This window comes from Lepus europaeus, chromosome 11, assembly GCF_033115175.1.
Source record: "Lepus europaeus isolate LE1 chromosome 11, mLepTim1.pri, whole genome shotgun sequence".
NCBI classification, from domain to species: domain Eukaryota; kingdom Metazoa; phylum Chordata; class Mammalia; order Lagomorpha; family Leporidae; genus Lepus; species Lepus europaeus.
Window position 1 is genome coordinate 113,252,484 of NC_084837.1, and position 16,828 is coordinate 113,269,311.

The 16,828-nt window shown below is 60.3% G+C and overlaps 1 protein-coding gene across 1 annotated transcript; it reads left to right on the top strand.

Annotated features, from left to right (window-relative positions):
• The first annotated feature begins 3,670 nt into the window (after nucleotides 1-3,670).
• RPP25 (ribonuclease P and MRP subunit p25) lies at nucleotides 3,671-4,994 on the top strand. The gene has a single exon (XM_062204866.1). It carries the CDS (start codon nucleotides 3,780-3,782, stop codon nucleotides 4,377-4,379), a length of 600 nt encoding a protein of 199 aa, XP_062060850.1. The 5' UTR covers nucleotides 3,671-3,779; the 3' UTR covers nucleotides 4,380-4,994.
• The last annotated feature ends 11,834 nt before the right edge of the window (nucleotides 4,995-16,828 follow it).

The window sequence follows — 16,828 nt, forward strand, 5'->3', positions numbered from 1 at the left end:
TAAATTGATTTCAGTTTTTTTTCCTTAAAAAAGCAGTGGAATCTAGTTCTTCTCTCCTTGGATGTGGGCTGGGCATCCTTCCAACCTAGAGACCGAAGTGGAAATGATGGCCTGCAATCCCAGAGGAGAGCTCCAAAGGGCAGCGCAGCTTCCCGCTCACTCCCTCTCCTCCTCTGTCTCCCTCCCTCCCTCCCTCTTATCACATGCTCTGTTAATGTTGTTAAGGCTGGGAACTTAATCCAACCGTGTCGTTCAGAGGTGGGGCCTCTGGACAGCGATGAGATGGGGTACCAGGGTGGAGCCTGGAAATATCCTGGTGGTTTTACAAGGAGAGGGAGAAAGACACCACCCCCGGCAAGTGCACGCTCACACACGCTCCCTCCAGCTTTTTGCCATGCATGCTCCGGGCAGAGGGTGCACCCGATCTGACCTTGGACTGTGAACCTACAGAACCGGAGCTGAAATGAACCTCTTTCCTGTATCAAGTCAGCCTGCCCAGGTATCGCGCTATCGTGATGAAAAGCCAACCCATACCTTCGTGGGCAGCTGGAACGTCCCTTCCTCAAGCAGGGAGATGGGTCGGAGCCGCTGGGTTCAAAGACCTGCGGCTGCTGCTTTCTCGGTGGCGCAAGGCGGGGGCGAACCCCTTGAGCTCTCTCACCCTCAATTTCCACAAGTGACAAGCAGCCATGACACCACCCTGGAAGGGAAGAGGGTGGGGCTTCAACCTGGGAGGGAGCTGTGAAGACCTTGGACAGTGCCCACAACTTCCTGTTCCCCCCAAGGACCTGCCCTGGAGGCTGGGGCTGGCGCCAGGGGCTCAGGAAGAGACCCACCCTGTCTGGGTGTGAGACAGGGAGGCTGGAGCTACAGGGCAGGTCTCCAAGGCCTTACCAGAGGCGTCCTCACCCTCTACGCCCCTGCCTCAAGGTCTAAGGCTGGCCTGGGTCAGACAGGTGACTGCTGTGAGTCCATTTTACAGATGACAAAACTGAGGCACAAAGGTGAAGTAAATCTGCCCAGGTCCCCCAGAGGCAGAGAGAAGCTAAAGGATAGGGTTGGCGCTGTGGCATAGCGGGTAAAGCCACCGCCTGCAGTGCCGGCATCCCATATGGGCACAGCGTTGAATCCCGGTTGCTCCACTTCCGATCCAGCTCTCTGCTATGGCCTGGGAAAGCAGTAGAAGATGGCCCAAGTCCTTGGGCCCCTGCACCCACGTGGGAGACCCGGAAGAAGCTCCTGGCTCCTGGCTTTGGATCAGCTCAGCTCCCACCGCTGTGGCCATTGGGCCATGGGGAGTGAACCAGTGGATGGAAGACCTCTCTCTCTCTCTCTCTCTCTCTCTCTGCCTCTCTGTAACTCTGCCTTTCAAATAAATAAATACATCTTTAAAAAAAAAAAAAAAAGGAGAAGAAGCTAAAGGAGCTCAGAGTCAGGGTCACACCCCATTGACCCCGGCTGCTCCAAGACTTGGCAGGAGCCTCGATCTTGTACTCATATTTCACAGTCCTCTTCCTAGAGGCAGCAGCCAGAATTGGACGCAGCCACAGAGGTTACGGGTGTCACAGTGCCGTCTCCTTGTAGGGATTTGGAAACGCACTCACATCTCCGAGCGCGGGCGCACGGGGACAGATCGCGCTTTTGTTTCCCCTTGGGAAGGCTGCCTTGCGAGTGGGCCACGCCGCTTCTTCCACGAGAGGTCTAGCCCCTCGCCAGCCCCTAGCCTGTGCGGGAGCCTTCCCTCGCTCGGCGCCAGCCCCTTCCCCCACGGTTCCCCTTCGCGGTAGCCTCGCTGCTTCGCCCCCATTCCCTGCCGCCTCCCGTTCCTCCCCTCCCCCTGCCACCCTCAGGTCTGCGCCGTCCGCCCGCCCCCACTGTCCCCTCTCCCGCCCCCGCTGCCTCCCGGGCCTCCAGCTCGACCCCAACTCACCCCTACCCCGGCCTTCGCGCGCCCCTAACCCGGTCCCCGGGCAGCCAGCGGGGAGCGCGCAGCCGGCGGGCCGCGACGCGCGCTGACAGCGTAATGAATGGCTCCGGCGGTAATTAGCGACCCCGCGGCTAATCACCGCGCACATTTGCATCTAAAGTGCTGCAGCGGGAGCGGAGGGGGGCCGGCAGGGGGATGCGGGCCTCCCCGGCCTTCTCCCTTCGCCGACCGAGAAGCCCAGGGCTGGGGCCTCCCGCAGCGGATTGCAGGGGAGCGGGCGCCGAGCCCGGGCTCACCCGGCACCGACCCCGCAGCTCCCATCTCCCTTCGGCCAATCTACGGGACCCCCGCCCCGACCGCCCACCCCCTCTGCAAGACCAGGCTGGCATACCCCCGGGGACCGAGGGTCCGCTTCTCCTTTTCCTCCGGCCGGGCCCCCGCAGCCCGGCCCGGGTCCCGCTGCTGCGGCGGGTCCCCGCGGAGCACCGACCCCGACGTGCGCGCTGGGTAGAGGCCGCGCCGGGGGTCGCCACGGTCGGACCCAAGTCCTGGGTGCAGAGACCACCCCAAGGGGCAGTGGGGGGCAAGCGCCGGACTCTGCCATGCAGGAGCCGCTACAGCCACGGGGCGAGAGGAGGCCCTGCGACCCTGGCACGTCGCGCCCCAGCCCGGGGTCGCCCCCTGAGTTCCGACCGTGGGGGCTAGAAGGGGGGGATTAAGGGCACAGCCCCGCAGTCTCAGGGAGGCTCAGGTTCCCTTTCCAAACCCTCGGCCCCCCTGCAGCTGCGGGAGACCCAGCCCCGCCGTCCCGCGGGGGTCCCCCGGCTTCCTAACGGCCCAACCCCACCCATCCTCCCCCGTCTCTCCCCAAACCTGCCCTTCTGATAAAGGATTTCTGTGCCACTTAAGGAGCCCAGGCTAACTGACAACGAATTCCATCTCCGAGGGGTCCCGGGACCCACGTGGGCAGGGAGCAGCGCCTGGCGCGGCCGCTCCGAGGGCACCGCCAGGCGGGATGGGGCAGGCCTGCGCCTATAGGGTGGGTCACCTCGTCCCCCTCTCCCTGCACCTGAGGGCACAGCCTGCCCCGAGCACTGTTCCACGCTCCGGGGGAGTACGGGCAGGGCGGCCCCGAGCCCCAGCCCGAAAACTCGCGCCCCGGCCGCTCCGCCAGGACCACGCCGCGACGTGGGGGTCCGAGCCCAGGCGCGCGCGGCGCGGAACCCGCGCCTCCCGCGCTCTGCTGATGGCGCGCCCGCTTGTCCTTGAGGCGACCACGCTCTCCCGCGCAGGGACCGTCTCCGCGGGGTGGGGGTGGGGAGGCCGCTCGGGAACTCCTCCCCCTCCCCTAGGGCCTCGGGGCTGCCTTCGGTGGGAACGGGAAGGGCCCGGGTCCCTAGTTTTTTCATTTAGGATGCCGGTTTACGTGGGTTGGCTCGGAGAGAGCTGATGGCGACCACAAGGAAACTTGGCTTCCCAAGTCACCCCCGGCACTGCCGCTGCGCCCCACCGCGCGCTCTTCCCGCGCCCGGGACCCCAAGCTGGGCGGCGGAGGCCGGCACGGGGGCGGGGAAGGGGCTCGGCCACCCTGGGCGGAGCCTGGAGGTGGGGGCGGGGCCTCCCGGGATCCTGGGCGGGGCCTCGGCCGAGGCGCGGAGCACAGGGCGCCGAGCGCGCAGAGTAGCTGCGCCCACTTGGGAGCAGCAGGGGCCGAGGAGCGCGCCGTCCCAGCCCTCCCGCCAGCGTCCGCGCGGCCCCGGGCCCTTACCCCTGCCGGGCGCGGCCGCGGCCATGCAGCCCCGGGGCTGAGGCGGCCCCATGGCCACGCCGGCTGCCCCGGCGACGACGGCGCATGGAGAACTTCCGTAAGGTGCGCTCCGAGGAGGCGCCGGCCGGGGGCGGTGCCGAGGGGGGCGGCCCGGGCTCCGGGCCCTTCGCGGACCTGGCCCCGGGCGCGGTGCACATGCGGGTCAAGGAGGGCAGCAAGATCCGGAACCTGCTGGCCTTCGCCACCGCCAGCATGGCGCAGCCAGCCACGCGCGCCATCGTCTTCAGCGGCTGCGGCCGGGCCACCACCAAGACCGTCACGTGCGCCGAGATCCTCAAGCGCCGCCTGGCGGGCTTGCACCAGGTCACGCGGCTGCGCTACCGGAGCGTGCGCGAGGTGTGGCAGAGCCTCCCGCCCGAGCCCTCGCCGGGCCAGGCGCCTGGCGCCCCGGCCGCCAGCCTCAGTGTGCTTAAGAACGTGCCCAGCCTCGCCATCCTGCTGTCCAAGGACGCGCTGGATCCGCGGCAGCCCGGCTACCAGCCCCCCAGCCCTCATCCCGGGCCCTCGTCCCCGCCAGCCGCGCCGACGGCCAAGAGGAGCCGGAGCGAACCTGCCGCTGGAGAAGCCTCGGGGAAGCGGTCACAACCAGAGCCCGGCGCTGCGCACGAGGACCCGACGGCCTGAGAACTCGCTCCGGACTCCGGCCGCCTGCCACGCCTGGGTCTCTCCCCCCGGGTGCCTCTAGCCTTTCACGCCTGGAGCGCACAGCTGGGACACAGCGACTGGCGGCGTGGACCCCACGGCAGGAGGAGGAGGACCCCAGGGAAGCTTCTCGGGCTGGTTGCTGCTGTGCCCAGTACGGCCTGAAGACGCGGAGCCCACCGTCGCCTGTTCTGCCGCGTCCTGGGACCTTCAAGGGAGGGGACTCGGGGCGGTGGGGTTCTTGAGGCGTGTCTGGGTCCCCGGGCGGTTAAAGGCACCCAGCGGAGGCCCGGGGTCTGGACGCCACCGAGGAGAGCAGGGGGTGAGAGACTGGCGGCTTGAGGGTTGGGGAGTCTGGGATGTGGGGCCTGCTCCGCGCTCCCCCACCCGGGGTCAGTTTCTAGTGTTCCCCCTGCTTCCCAGGAGCAGCCCAAGGTCCTGGTGACAGGCACTGGGGCATCTCCCCGGGCTCTGTGTGTTTTCGCCCCCCCCCCCCCCACTTTCCCCAGGCTGGTCCGAAGGGAAAGACTGACCCAGGACCACACGCCCTGTGTCTCCTCCCCCGAGCCCCACAGCTGGAGTCTTGCAACCAATAAAACAAACACAAAAATGGCTCTGTCCCAGGTTTTTTTTCCTGACCACCTGCCTGTGCAGCCAGCCCTGGCCTTCCCCCATGCCTCAGTCGCCGCAGCCTTGCCTCCTTAGTTTGCAAAGGGTCTGGCACAGAGACTGGCAGCCTCGCAACCGGGCAAAGTGTTCCCCAGCTGCACCCTTGCTCCCCGCCCTGCCTGGCAAGGCTCCTTGTGCAGCACCGCTGGGGAGAAGGGGGCAGCACACTGCCTTTCTGGGGGGAGAAGGAAGGGGGCCTCTGAATCGCTGGTGGTCACTGCCAAGGAGGGAGACCCTGCTGAGATCCCCAAACCTGCAGCCAGCAGGCTGGCACAAGGCCCCTGTCCCCTCCACTGCCCTCTCTCGCAGAAAGGACAGCACACCCTTGGGGGAGGGGAGGGGAGGAGGCACAGATCCGCGGCCTGAAATTACTATTCAGCGCTGAGCGGACTGGGCTGTGATTCACCGCAGGCTCCCTGATAAGCTGCTGCCTCCAGCCCCGCACAGCTGGCTGCCGAGATAACGGCTGCCTAAGCCGCTGGGTCCCAAGTCGGCTGGGGAGGGGGCGCTGGGTGCTGGCAGAGTGCTCGCAGGGGTGGGGACAGGGTCTCGGAGCAGACCCGCCCCCTGCACCTGGGGGAGGAGGAGCGGGGAAGAATGCATTGTTAGGCACTTGGCCAGCAGAACCCTGAAATAAATCCTGCTGCTGGTGATGAGGTCCCTCTCTGCTCCTGACAGCGGGGGCCCCTCAGGGAGGCTCCCCACCCCTCAGCAGCTCCGCCTCGCCTGCAGCCCGGAGTCCAGCCATCCAGACCCCCACTGCTTGTCCTCCCGATGTCCTCTCTTTTTCAAAAAACATCTATTTATTTGAAAGGCAGAATGACAGGGATCCTGAGAGAAACACACACACACACAGAGATCTTCCATGCTCTGGTTCATTCCTCAAATGGCTGCGGTAACCAAGCGCAGCCAGGCTGAAGCTGCGGAGCTGGAACTCCGCTGGGGTCTCCCACATGGCCGGCGGGGGGCCAAGTACTGGAGTCATCTTCCCCTGTCCTCCCAGGTGCGTTAACAGGGAGCTGGATTGGAAGTGGAGCAGCCGGGTCTTGAACTGGCACTCTGATACGGGAAGCCAGCATTGACAATGGTGGCTTAACCGGCTGTGCCATGATGCCAGTCCCTAACGTGTTCTGGAGGAACCCCTGGGCGGCCCAACTAGCGTGAAGAAGAGAGGGGCACGGTGCTTCAGGGCGTTAACCCACCCCTGGTGCCCCAGAGCAGGGCAGGAAACTGCTCTCCCGGCCCGTCCCAGCGAGTTGGGACCCCTGGCCTCTGCGAGTGTCCTGCTTGGTCTCCTTGGTCCTCTGGCACTGCTGACCGAGAAGCAGGCTCCAGAGAAAGGGGAAAGAGGTTTCCCTACCCCCTGCTCACCAGCAAGACTGAGGTGGGGATCTGAGGAGTCCCAGAAGGGGGGTGGGGGGTGTAGCGAGGGCAGCTTGGAAGAGACAGCCCGCCCAGGAGCCAACTCGGGCCAGAAGAGAGAGGTGGGGAGGCCCCGGGAGGCCCCGTGCAGCAGTGGCCTCTCTCCAGGGCCTTCCTAGGCCCAGCCTGGTGTTTAGGGGCGGGGCCGAAGCCGCACACCCAACCGTCAGGCCACAAAATCGAAACGCACTTGGGAAGGTAAGAGTGTGAAACGCAAAGCCAGAGCTCGTGGTCAGGTGGGAGGTGGACTTCCAGCTAGGCCTTCACTCCACGACTATTGAAGCAGGTCCCAGGGCAGGGCGGGCCTGGGCGTGGCGCCAGAATAATCCGACAGGGCTCCCGCCTCACTGAGGTCCCAGTCCAGTGGGCACAAACAAGTGGCAGCACAGTGTGACAGTGGGAGAAGGCCGGAGCTCTAGGAAGGGGCAGCCGACCCACGTCCAGAGGTGCTCAGCCAGCCGGCAGGGCTGGACGGAATTCCAGGCAGAGAGGCCACTGTGCCACAGGCAACTGAAGGTCGGGGGAGGTGGCCGAGGACAGACAGCCAGGTCGGGGCAGGGGCACAGGGAGTCCCTGAAGGGGCTGGGGGGCTGGCCCTGGTCTGACTGGTGTTGGCCAAGGCTCCCTCTGACCCCTGGCAGTGGCAGTGGCCACAGCGATGGAGACAGATCTGAGAGCTGCCAAGACGAGGTAGGATCTCACTACCACTGTCGCCAGGACACAAAGGGTTTCTCCTTGGGCACTAACCCAGCCTTGCCTGGACTTGGCCTGCCTGGCTATACTCCAGGGGACATGCTGTATAAAGAGCAAACAAGGTGGGGCTGGTGCTGTGGTGTAGCAGGTAAAGCCGCCGCCTGCAGCGCCAGCATCCCATAAGGGCACTGGTTCAAGTCCCGGCTGCTCCACTTCTGATCCAGCTCTCTGCTATGGCCTGGGAAAGCAGTAGAAGATGGCCCAAGGACTTGGGCCCCTGCACCGGCATGGGAGACCCAGAAGAAGCTCCTGGCTCCTGGCTTCAGATTGGCACAGCTCCGGCTGTTGCAGCCAACTGGGGAGTGAACCAGCAGATGGAAGACCACACACCCCCCCCTTTCTCTTTCTCTGTGCCTCTCGTTCTCTCTCTGTGTAACTCTTTCAAATAAATAAATCTTTAAAAAGAAGCAAAGAAGCAAACAAAGGAAGAGGCGTCCACAGCTACAAACTGGTAAAAGTCCCAGCAGTGATCCGTGGTCGGTAAGTCAGGGAGGATGTACTCACCGCACAGCGGAGGGAAGACCTGGGCCGACCCACTCCCCAAGCCTGGCAGGCTCCCAACCCCATGCATTTTGCAGTTTGGGTCCCTGCACTACCCACACTGGCCACTAGGCGTGCTCTAGTCCCCTTTATCACCGAGCTGTTTGAAACACTTGCAGGTCCCCCAGGGAGGGGTTATTAAAAAAAAAAAAACAAGGTCTAGGAAGAGAAATGGAAGGGGGGAGGGCTCGATGGCAAGAAGGTCTCCGCGGTGACATCACGATCCTTCTCAGACACAGATGCTAGTCTACAACTGTGCCCTCATCAGTGTGACCGATGAGCTAACTTCTCAGTCACCCACTAAAACATAAGCCCCCACAACTGTGTGAAGCTCCCTGCCAGCAAGAAGCCCCATAGAGTTGTTAACTGAACGAATAAAGTTTGATGAGGGGGCTAGGGCTGTGGTGTAGCGGGAAAAATCGCCACCTGCAGTGCCAGCATCCCTTATGGGTGCAGGTTCGAGTCCCGGCTGCTCCACTTCAGATCCGGCTCTCTGTTATGGCCTGGGAAAGCAGTGGAGGATGGCCCAAGTCCTTGGGCCCCTGCACCCACGTGAGAGACATGGAAGAAGCTCCTGGCTCCTGGGTTCGGCTCAGTTCCAGCCATTGCAGCCAATGGGGGAGGGGGGGTGAACCAGCTGATGGAAGACTTTCTCTCTCTCTCTCTCTCTCTCTCTCTCTGCCTCTGTCTCTCTTGTAACTCTGCTTCAAGTAAATAAATACATCTTTAAAAATTTTTAAAATAAAAATCTGATGTCAGGTTTCAGTGTGCGATGCCACACTGAAGTCCTCCCCGTCCACCCCAGGGCAGAGGCTAAAGCTGGCCTCTCCCCAGCACAGCATCCCCTTCCCGCTGGGCTCTTGGGCCTCCCTGCCTTTTGGAGAAGCTGGGGTCACGCTCACCCCTGGGCCTGAGGATGGCAGTGTTGTTTCTGACACCGGTGGGCTGCTGGTGCTCCCTGGGAACGTGGTGAAGTGCCTCGCGCTGGTTCTGGTGACTGTGACCAGGTGTAAAGTAAGGAACTAAGATGAGGGGCTGGCGTTGCGGTGCAGGGGCTCAGCCGCCCCCTGCGACACCAGTGCCCGTGCACCAGTCAGAGTCCCGGCTGCTCCGCTTCCACCCAGCTCCCTGCTGACGCTCCTGGGAAGACAACTGGAGATGCCTCAAGTTCTTGGGCCCCTGCCACCCACATGGGAGATCTCAATAGAGTTCCAGGGTCCTGGTTTCAACCTGGCCCAGCCACTTTGCCATTTGGGGAGTGAACCAGTGGGTGGGAGTTCTCTCTCTCTCTCTCTCTCTCTCTCTCTCTCTCTCTCTCTCTCTCTCTCTCTCTCTCTCTCTCCCTCTGTTATCCCTCTCTGTCTGACACTCTGCCTTTTATTTAAATAAATAAATACCCAGAATTAAATCCCCTTTCTCGTGCTTCTCGCCCAGACTGGGTTTTGAAAGAACTGCCCTGAGCTGCCCCCTAGTGGTGGTTCCGGGAAAGCGGCCATGAGAGCAGCCAACCCGCTGGAAAAGCTAAGGCCGGGCCCTGCTCTGGCCAGAAGCCGAGCCAGGAGAGGAGAGCCGGCTCCGACGGCTACAAAGACCCAGCTTTTCTCTGCGAGTGACTGGCACCCAGACTGGATCCTTCCCGGCACGCCGGGCCTCCGTGTGACCGAGAGATCCTGTAGTCCCCCCGTGTGCGGCCCCAGCACACCCCTACCGCCACCGTCTGCTCCAACAGTACTGGTGATAGCTCAGAGAGTGAGCGCCCTGGGCTGTGACCTGACCCCTGGACGCCAGCGGCAGAACCACACGGAGCAAGCACAGGCAGGCAGTCGCGGACGCTGGCACACAGCCTGCTCGGTTAAGTCGGGGAGACTTCTCCGCGCCCTCACTATTTGGCTGTGGTTGGTGTGGTTCACGGGGACCCTGGCTAAGGGTGCACTCCGAGCTCTTGGTATTACCATCCTGAGAGGCCCACTAGCCTCGTTTGCCATACGCTCCTACACAGTTTGTTGTTGTTGTTTTTTTTTAAATGACATAGAGAGACAGAGATCTTCCATCTGCTGGCTCGATTCCCATTTGCCCACAACAGCGTGGCCAGGCTAAAGCTAGGAGCCAGAGCCTCCATCCAGGTCACCCACGTGGATGGCAGGGACCCAAACACCCGGGCCATTTGCTGCTGCCTCCCAGGTGGATCAGAGGCTGAGCAGCTGGGACTCAAACCAGTGCTCTGGTACGGGGTTCCAGCACCACAGGCAGAGGCTTAACCCTGGCCAGCCACTCACAAAATTATACATATATATAACTAATTTAAAATATTTATTTATTTATTTATTTGAAAAGCAGAGTTACAGAGAGAAAGAGACAGAGAGAGAGGGAGAGACAGAGAGAGAGAGACACAGAGAGAGAGAGCCTCCATCCGCTGGTTCACTCCCTAGTGGCCACAGCAGTCGGAGCTGGGCCAGGAACCCCAGGGGTGCAGGGGCCCAGGGACTTGGGGCGTCCTCTGCTGCTTCCCAGGAGCGTTAGCAGGGAGCTGGAGCCGACGCAGAGCAGCCAGGAGTGAGACCAGTGCACCATGGGATGCTATCACAGGCAGCCACCTCACACACTGCACTACAAGCTCACGTGTTAAATGTTCGTCTCCGGCCCTCCGGGGAACGTCAGTCTCCCTGAATCTCAGAACTGTGTGATCGGGGGCACCAAGGCTTATGAACGACGCGTGGGGACTGAGAGCAGGGCTGACGCCTTCGGTGAGAGCCTGACAGACAGGCGGAAGCGACGGGCACACAATCCCAGACAGAGCTCCTGCACGGGGCCCCAGCAGACAAGGCTAAGACTTCCGAATGGAGTCGCCCGCGCTACAGGTCTCCGCGCTGACACAAGCCGAGAAATCGGCCAAATGCACCCAGGCTGGTGTCACCTGGTGTGGTCATGAAGCTCCCTCCGCCCAACCCACACAGACAGGGAACCTGAAGGAACAACGTGTTCATTTGTTTTTTTTTAAGATTTTATTTATTTTATTTGAGGGTTAGAGTTACAGACAGTGAGAGGGAGAGACCGAGAGAAAGGACTCCCATCCGCTGGGTCACTCCCCAGATGGCCGCCACGGCCGGAGCTGCACCGATCCGAAGCCAGGAGCCAGGAGCTTCTTCCTGGTCTCCCACGCAGGTGCAGGGGCCCAAGGACCTGGGCCATCTTCCACTGCCTTCCCAGGCCACAGCAGAGAGCTGGATCAGAAGTGGAGCAGCTGGGACTAGAACTGGCGCCCACATGGGATGCCGGCGCCACAGGCAGAGGATTAACCTACTGCACCACGGCGCCCACCCCTCCATGTTCACTAGACAGCTGTTGTCCTGCTAGTCTGTCTCTTCCCTGTCCGCCCTACCGTCATCAAATGTAGCTTTGAAATGACAAACCTGGGGCTGGCACGGTGGCACAGCGGGCTAGGCAAGCAGCTGCCTTTGGCGCCAGCACCCACATGGGCGCGACCCGGCTGCTCCACCCCCGACCCAGCTCCTTGCTGGTGGCTTGGGTAAAGCAGAAGCTGGCCCAAGTGCTTGGGTCCCGGATGAGGTGGGAGACCCGGATGAAGCTCCTGGCTCCTGGCTTTTGCCTGGTCCCACCCTGGCCGTTGCAGTCATCTGGGGAGTGAACCAGTGGATTGCTTTCTCTCTCTTTGTCACTCTGCCTTTCAAATAAATAAATCTTTAAAAATTAGATAAATAAATAAATTATAAGATTGTGGAAAAATTGGAAGCTTTATACATTGTTGCTGGGAATATAAAACAGCTAGGAGATGGGCGTTCAACACAGCGGTTAACACTCTGGGACGTTTACGTGCCATATCGGAGTGCCTGGGTCTGAGCACCTGCCCACCCCTGATTCCAGCGTCCAGCTGATGTGCTCCCTGGGAGGAAGCAGTGGCGGTGGAGACCTTGGGCCCCTGCCACCCACCTGGGAGATCCGGGTGGGATTCTGGGCTCCTTCTTTTGGCCTGGCCCAGCCTTGACTGGCAGGCATTTGGGGAATGAACCAGTGGACGGGAGACCTCTCTCTCTCTCTCTTTCTCTCTCTCTCCTTCTGCCTTTCAAACTAAATAAATAAATTTTAGAAATAGCATGGCTGCTTTGGTAAATGGCTTGGCAGCTCCTCAAAAAGTTAAACACGGGGTCCACTGTTATGACCCAGCCGATTAAGCTGCCGCTGCTACATGGCATCCATGTGAGTGCTGCTTCGAGTCCCAGCTGCTCCACTTCTGATCCAGCTCCCTGCTAATGCACCTCAGAAAGCAGCAGAAGATGGCCCAAGTAGTGAGTCCCTGCCCCCACGTGGGAGACCTGCAGGAAGCTCCTGGCTTTGGCCTGGCCCAGCCCAGCCATTGCAGCCATTTGAGGATTAAACCAGTAGATGGAAGATCTCTCTCTCTCTCTCTCATAAACAAATCTTTTTTTTTAAGATTTATTTATTTATTTGAAAGTTGGCATTACACACAGAGAGAAGGAGATGCAGAGAGAGAGAGAGAGGTCTTCCATCTATCTGTTCACTCCCCAACTGGCCGCAAAGGCCGGAGCTGTGCTAATCCGAAGCCAGGAGCCAGGAGTTTCTTCCAGGTCTCCCCCATGAGTGCAGGGACCCAAGGACCTGGGCCATCTTTTACTGCTCTCCAGGCCACAGCAGAGAGCTGGATTGGAAGTGGAGCAGCCGGGACTCGAACCAGTGCCCATATGGGACCCCAGCACTTCAGGGAGGCTTTACCCACTACACCACAGTGCCGGCCCCAAATCTTTTTTTTTTTTTTAAACAGTTAAACATGGGGCCTGTGCTGTGGTGTAGTGGGTAAAGCCTCCCTGAAGTGCTGGCGTCCCATATGGGTGCTGGTTCTAGTCCCGGCTGCTCCTCTTCCCATCTAGCTCTCTGCTATGGCCTGGGAAAGCAGTAGACAATGGCTCAAGTGCTTGGGCCCCAGCACCCACATGGGAGACCTGGAAGAAGCTCCTGGCTCCTGGCTTCAGATCGGTCCAGCTCTGGTCTTTGTGGCCATTTGGAGAGTGAACCCAGATGGAAGACCTTTCTCTCTGTAACTCTGTCTCTCAGATTAATAAATAAATCTTAAAAAAGCCCGCGCCGCGGTTCACTAGGCTAATCCTCCACCTGTGGCGCCAGCACCCCGGGTTCTAGTCCCAGTTGCTCCTCTTCCTGTCCAGCTCTCTGCTGTGGCCAGGGAGTGCAGTGGAGGATGGCCCAAGTGCTTGGGCCCTGCACCCCATGGGAGACCAGGAGGAAGCACCTAGCTCCTGGCTTCAGATTGGCGCAGTGCTGGCCATAGCAGCCATTTGGGGGGTGAACCAACGGAAGGAAGACCTTTCTCTCTGTCTCTCTCTCACTGCCTAACTCTGCCTGTCAAAAACAAATCTTTAAAAAAAAAAACAAAAACGATTAAACTCAGAGTCATCCTGTAACCATATGACACCCCTGGGTGGAGAGTCAAAGGAGCTGACAACACAGGGCCACACGCAGCACACAGCAGCCCCAGATGGAAACAGCCCACGCGCCCTCCAGCTGAGGATGGGCCCGCACGGGGTGGTGTATCCTCACGGCAGGGCAGAATTTTGCCACAGGAAAAACGAAGACTGATTTACGTTATGCTATGGGCTGAGCCACGTCTCTCCACGCTCGCGTGTGGATGTCCGAGCCCAGGACTCAGGACGCCGCCGCAGCTGCAGACAGGACTTTGAAGGGGTGATGAAGCTGAGATGAGGTCCCACAGCGGGGCCCTAACCCCACAGGGCCGAGGACAGGGGAGGCTGCGAGGACATAAACACGCACGTGCACGCAGGGAAGACGGTGGAGACCGGGAGCGGCAGGGCCGGCCATCGCTTTGAACAAAGATCTGTCGGTTTACCTGGACAGCAGAGTGACAGAGAAAGGAGGAGAGAGGAGAGAGAGAATCTTCCATCCCCCAGTTCACTCCCCAAATGGCTTCAATGGCTGGGACTGTCTAGGCCCAAGGCAGGAACCTGACACTGCGTCCAGGTCTCCCTGGTAGGTGGGACTTGAGCAGTGCTCAGATACGGGATGCCAGCCCCGAACGCCACAACTTCACCTTCTGCGCATCAGCACCGGCCCCAAGACAGCCAGTTCCAAGCCTGGAAGAGACCACAGAAGAAATAACCTAGCCAAACTCTGTTTCAAAAAACCCATTCAGGGGCTGGTGTTGTGGCATAGTGGGTTAAGCCGCGGCCTGCGATGCCAGCATCCCATATGGGAGCCGGTTCCAGACCCAGCTGCTCCACTTCTGATCCAGCTCCCTGCTAAGGCACCTGGGAAAGCAGCGGAGGATGGCCGAGTCCTTGTGCCCCTGCCGCCCGTGTAGGAGACTCGGAAGAAGCTGCAGGCTCCTGGCTTCAGTCTGGTGTAGCCTTGGCCATTGCGGCCATTTGGGGAGTGAACCAGCAGATGGAAGACCTCTCTCCCAATTTCCGTCTCTGTCTCTTCCTCTCTTTCTCTCTCTGTCTTTCAAATAAATAAATAAATATTTTTTAAAAAATTAATTCAAAAGACATCTCCCATCTGCTGGGTTCCTCCCCAAATGTGTGCAACAATCGTGGCTGGGCCAGGCTGAAGTCAAGACCCAGGAGTTCCATCCAGTTCTCCCACGTGGGTGACAGGGGCCCAAATAACCCGGGCCAGCTTCCTCTGTTTTCCCCAGGACATCAGCAGGGAGCGGAATCAGAAGTGGAGCAGCCGGGACTCGAACCAACGCCCACGTAGGATGCTGGCATCGCACAATGCCAGCTGCAAGCACAGGTTTCTTTCTAGGATGCTGAGAACATTCTGAATTTAACAGGGGTAATGGGTGTACAATGCAGTGAACTGAACTCCAGGCTACATTTTGTGGTATGTAAGTTGTTGTCAGTTTTAAAAACTGCAGCTCCTCGTGTGGTATTCTGCATATAAAAGAAATCACATTGGCCGGCGCCGTGGCTTAACAGGCTAATCCTCTGCCTAGAAGTGCCGGCACACCGGGTTCTAGTCCCGGTTGGGGCGCCGGATTCTATCCTGGTTGCCCCTCTTCCAGGCCAGCTCTCTGCTGTGGCCCGGGAAGGCAGTGGAGGATGGCCCAAGTGCTTGGGCCCTGCACCCGCACGGGAGACCAGGAGAAGCACCTGGCTCCTGGCTTCAGATCAGCAGGATGAGCCGGCTGCAGCGGCCATCTGACGGTGAACCAACGGCAAAAAGGAAGACCTTTCTCTCTGTCTCTCTCTCTCTCTCTCACTATCCACTCTGCTTGTCAAAAAAAAAAAAAAAAGAAAGAAAGAAAGAAAGAAAGAAATCACATCATGAATGTAAACCCGCACACTAGGGGAAGTACCGCCCTACCAAAGGGTCAGCTTTTGTCCCGGATCCCCAGGTAGTCCAGGTGGCACGCCTGTCCCCCTGCCTCCACACTTGGCCCCGAGCGAGCGTCTGTCCCCTCTGAAACTCGGGTTGAAACCTAACTCCACTGTGTCTGCCCTGGGAGGTGGGACCATTAGGAAGCGTGTAGGTCTGAGGGCTCCATCCCCACGAGTGGACGCGTGCCTGGCCCCCTCCTGCTCTCTGCCACCCTCTCTTTGCCCTTGTGCCTGGTGACGCTTCTGCCACGTTAGGTAAGAAGCCCTCAGCTGACGCGGGCAGCTTGGTCCTGCAGCTCCCAGCCTGCCGGACGGCGAGCCGGCGAACGCCTGACCTTTGTCGCTCAGCCTCGGCTGTTTGACGACGACACCAGCACAGAGCGACCTCTGCCGCATCACAGCCTGCCTGTCCTGGGAAAGACAGAGCACAGCACTGCTCACGGAGCCCGTGCCGCGTCCGGCCGCGTGTTCCAGTCTTCCCAACGACCTGTTGGGCAGGTTCCCTTACACAGGTGAGCAACCCGTGCTCAGGGAGTCGGGTACCCTGCCCGAGGGCAGGCGGCGCAGCTGTAATCCAACAACTGCAAGACTGTCATTGCCCTCGCAGGTGCCGGCTCGGTTTTCAGAGCCGTTTGGGGGCAGGGGTTCGGTCTAGTGACTAAGGCGCCCACGGCCCACACTGGGGTGCCTGGGTTCCAGTCCCAGCTGCACTCCTAATTCCAGTTTCCTGGCAATGTGCACCCCGACAGCAGCAGAGACGGCTCGAGTAGTTGGGTCCCTGCCACCCACGTGGGAGACCTGGATTGCGTTTTGGCCTTGCTAGAAATTCGCACGCTGGGGGCGTCTGCCCCCCTCAGAAGGAAGCCTCCTCGCTGCTTTCCCAGGGTGCAGCTCGGCTCCAGGCGCTGATCACCGCGGGATGTCTCTGAAGTCCGGCTGTTGCCGCTGCAGAGGGCTAGCAAAGACAGACGGATAGGGAGAGGCCGAAGGACCCGTCGGGGAAGGAGGGGCTGGGCTGGGAGCAAATGGGGGGTCAGCTTGGACGCATGCCGGGGTCACTAGAGGGGCCTGGCACCCTCCTGCTCTCTGCCACCCTCTCAAGCCCCCTACCTTGGTGATGTGGGAGGCTGAATTCAAAGATGGCTCCAAGGTTCCCACGCCCCGGAGGACCTGCCTTTTTTTGTATGATCTCTTCCACTGAGCAGGGGGCAGAATCTGTGAGTTGGATGAGAGCCATGGGGGAGTGAACCAGCGGATCTTCCATCCAATGGTTCACTCCCCAGTTGGCCACAACGGCCAGAATTGCGCCAATCCGAAGCCAGGAGCCAGGAGCTTCTTCCAGGTCTCCCACGCGGGTGCAGGGGCCCAAGGTCTTGGGCCATCTTCTACTGCTTTCCCAGGCCACAGCAGAGAGCTGGATAGGAAAAGGAGCAGCTGGGACTAGAACCAGCGCCCATATGGGATGCCAGTGCTCCAGGCCAGGGTGTTAACCCGCTGAGCCACAGCGCCGGCCCCATGTCACTCTGACTTTCAAATAAAATAAAGAATTTATTTAAAGGAAGTAGCTATTTTTCATGGCAGTTTATTAGTTATTAATGAGGCCCCTTACATGTAGGCGGTTTTTTCCCCATTCGGCCTCCTATTTTGCTGTAAGCAGTA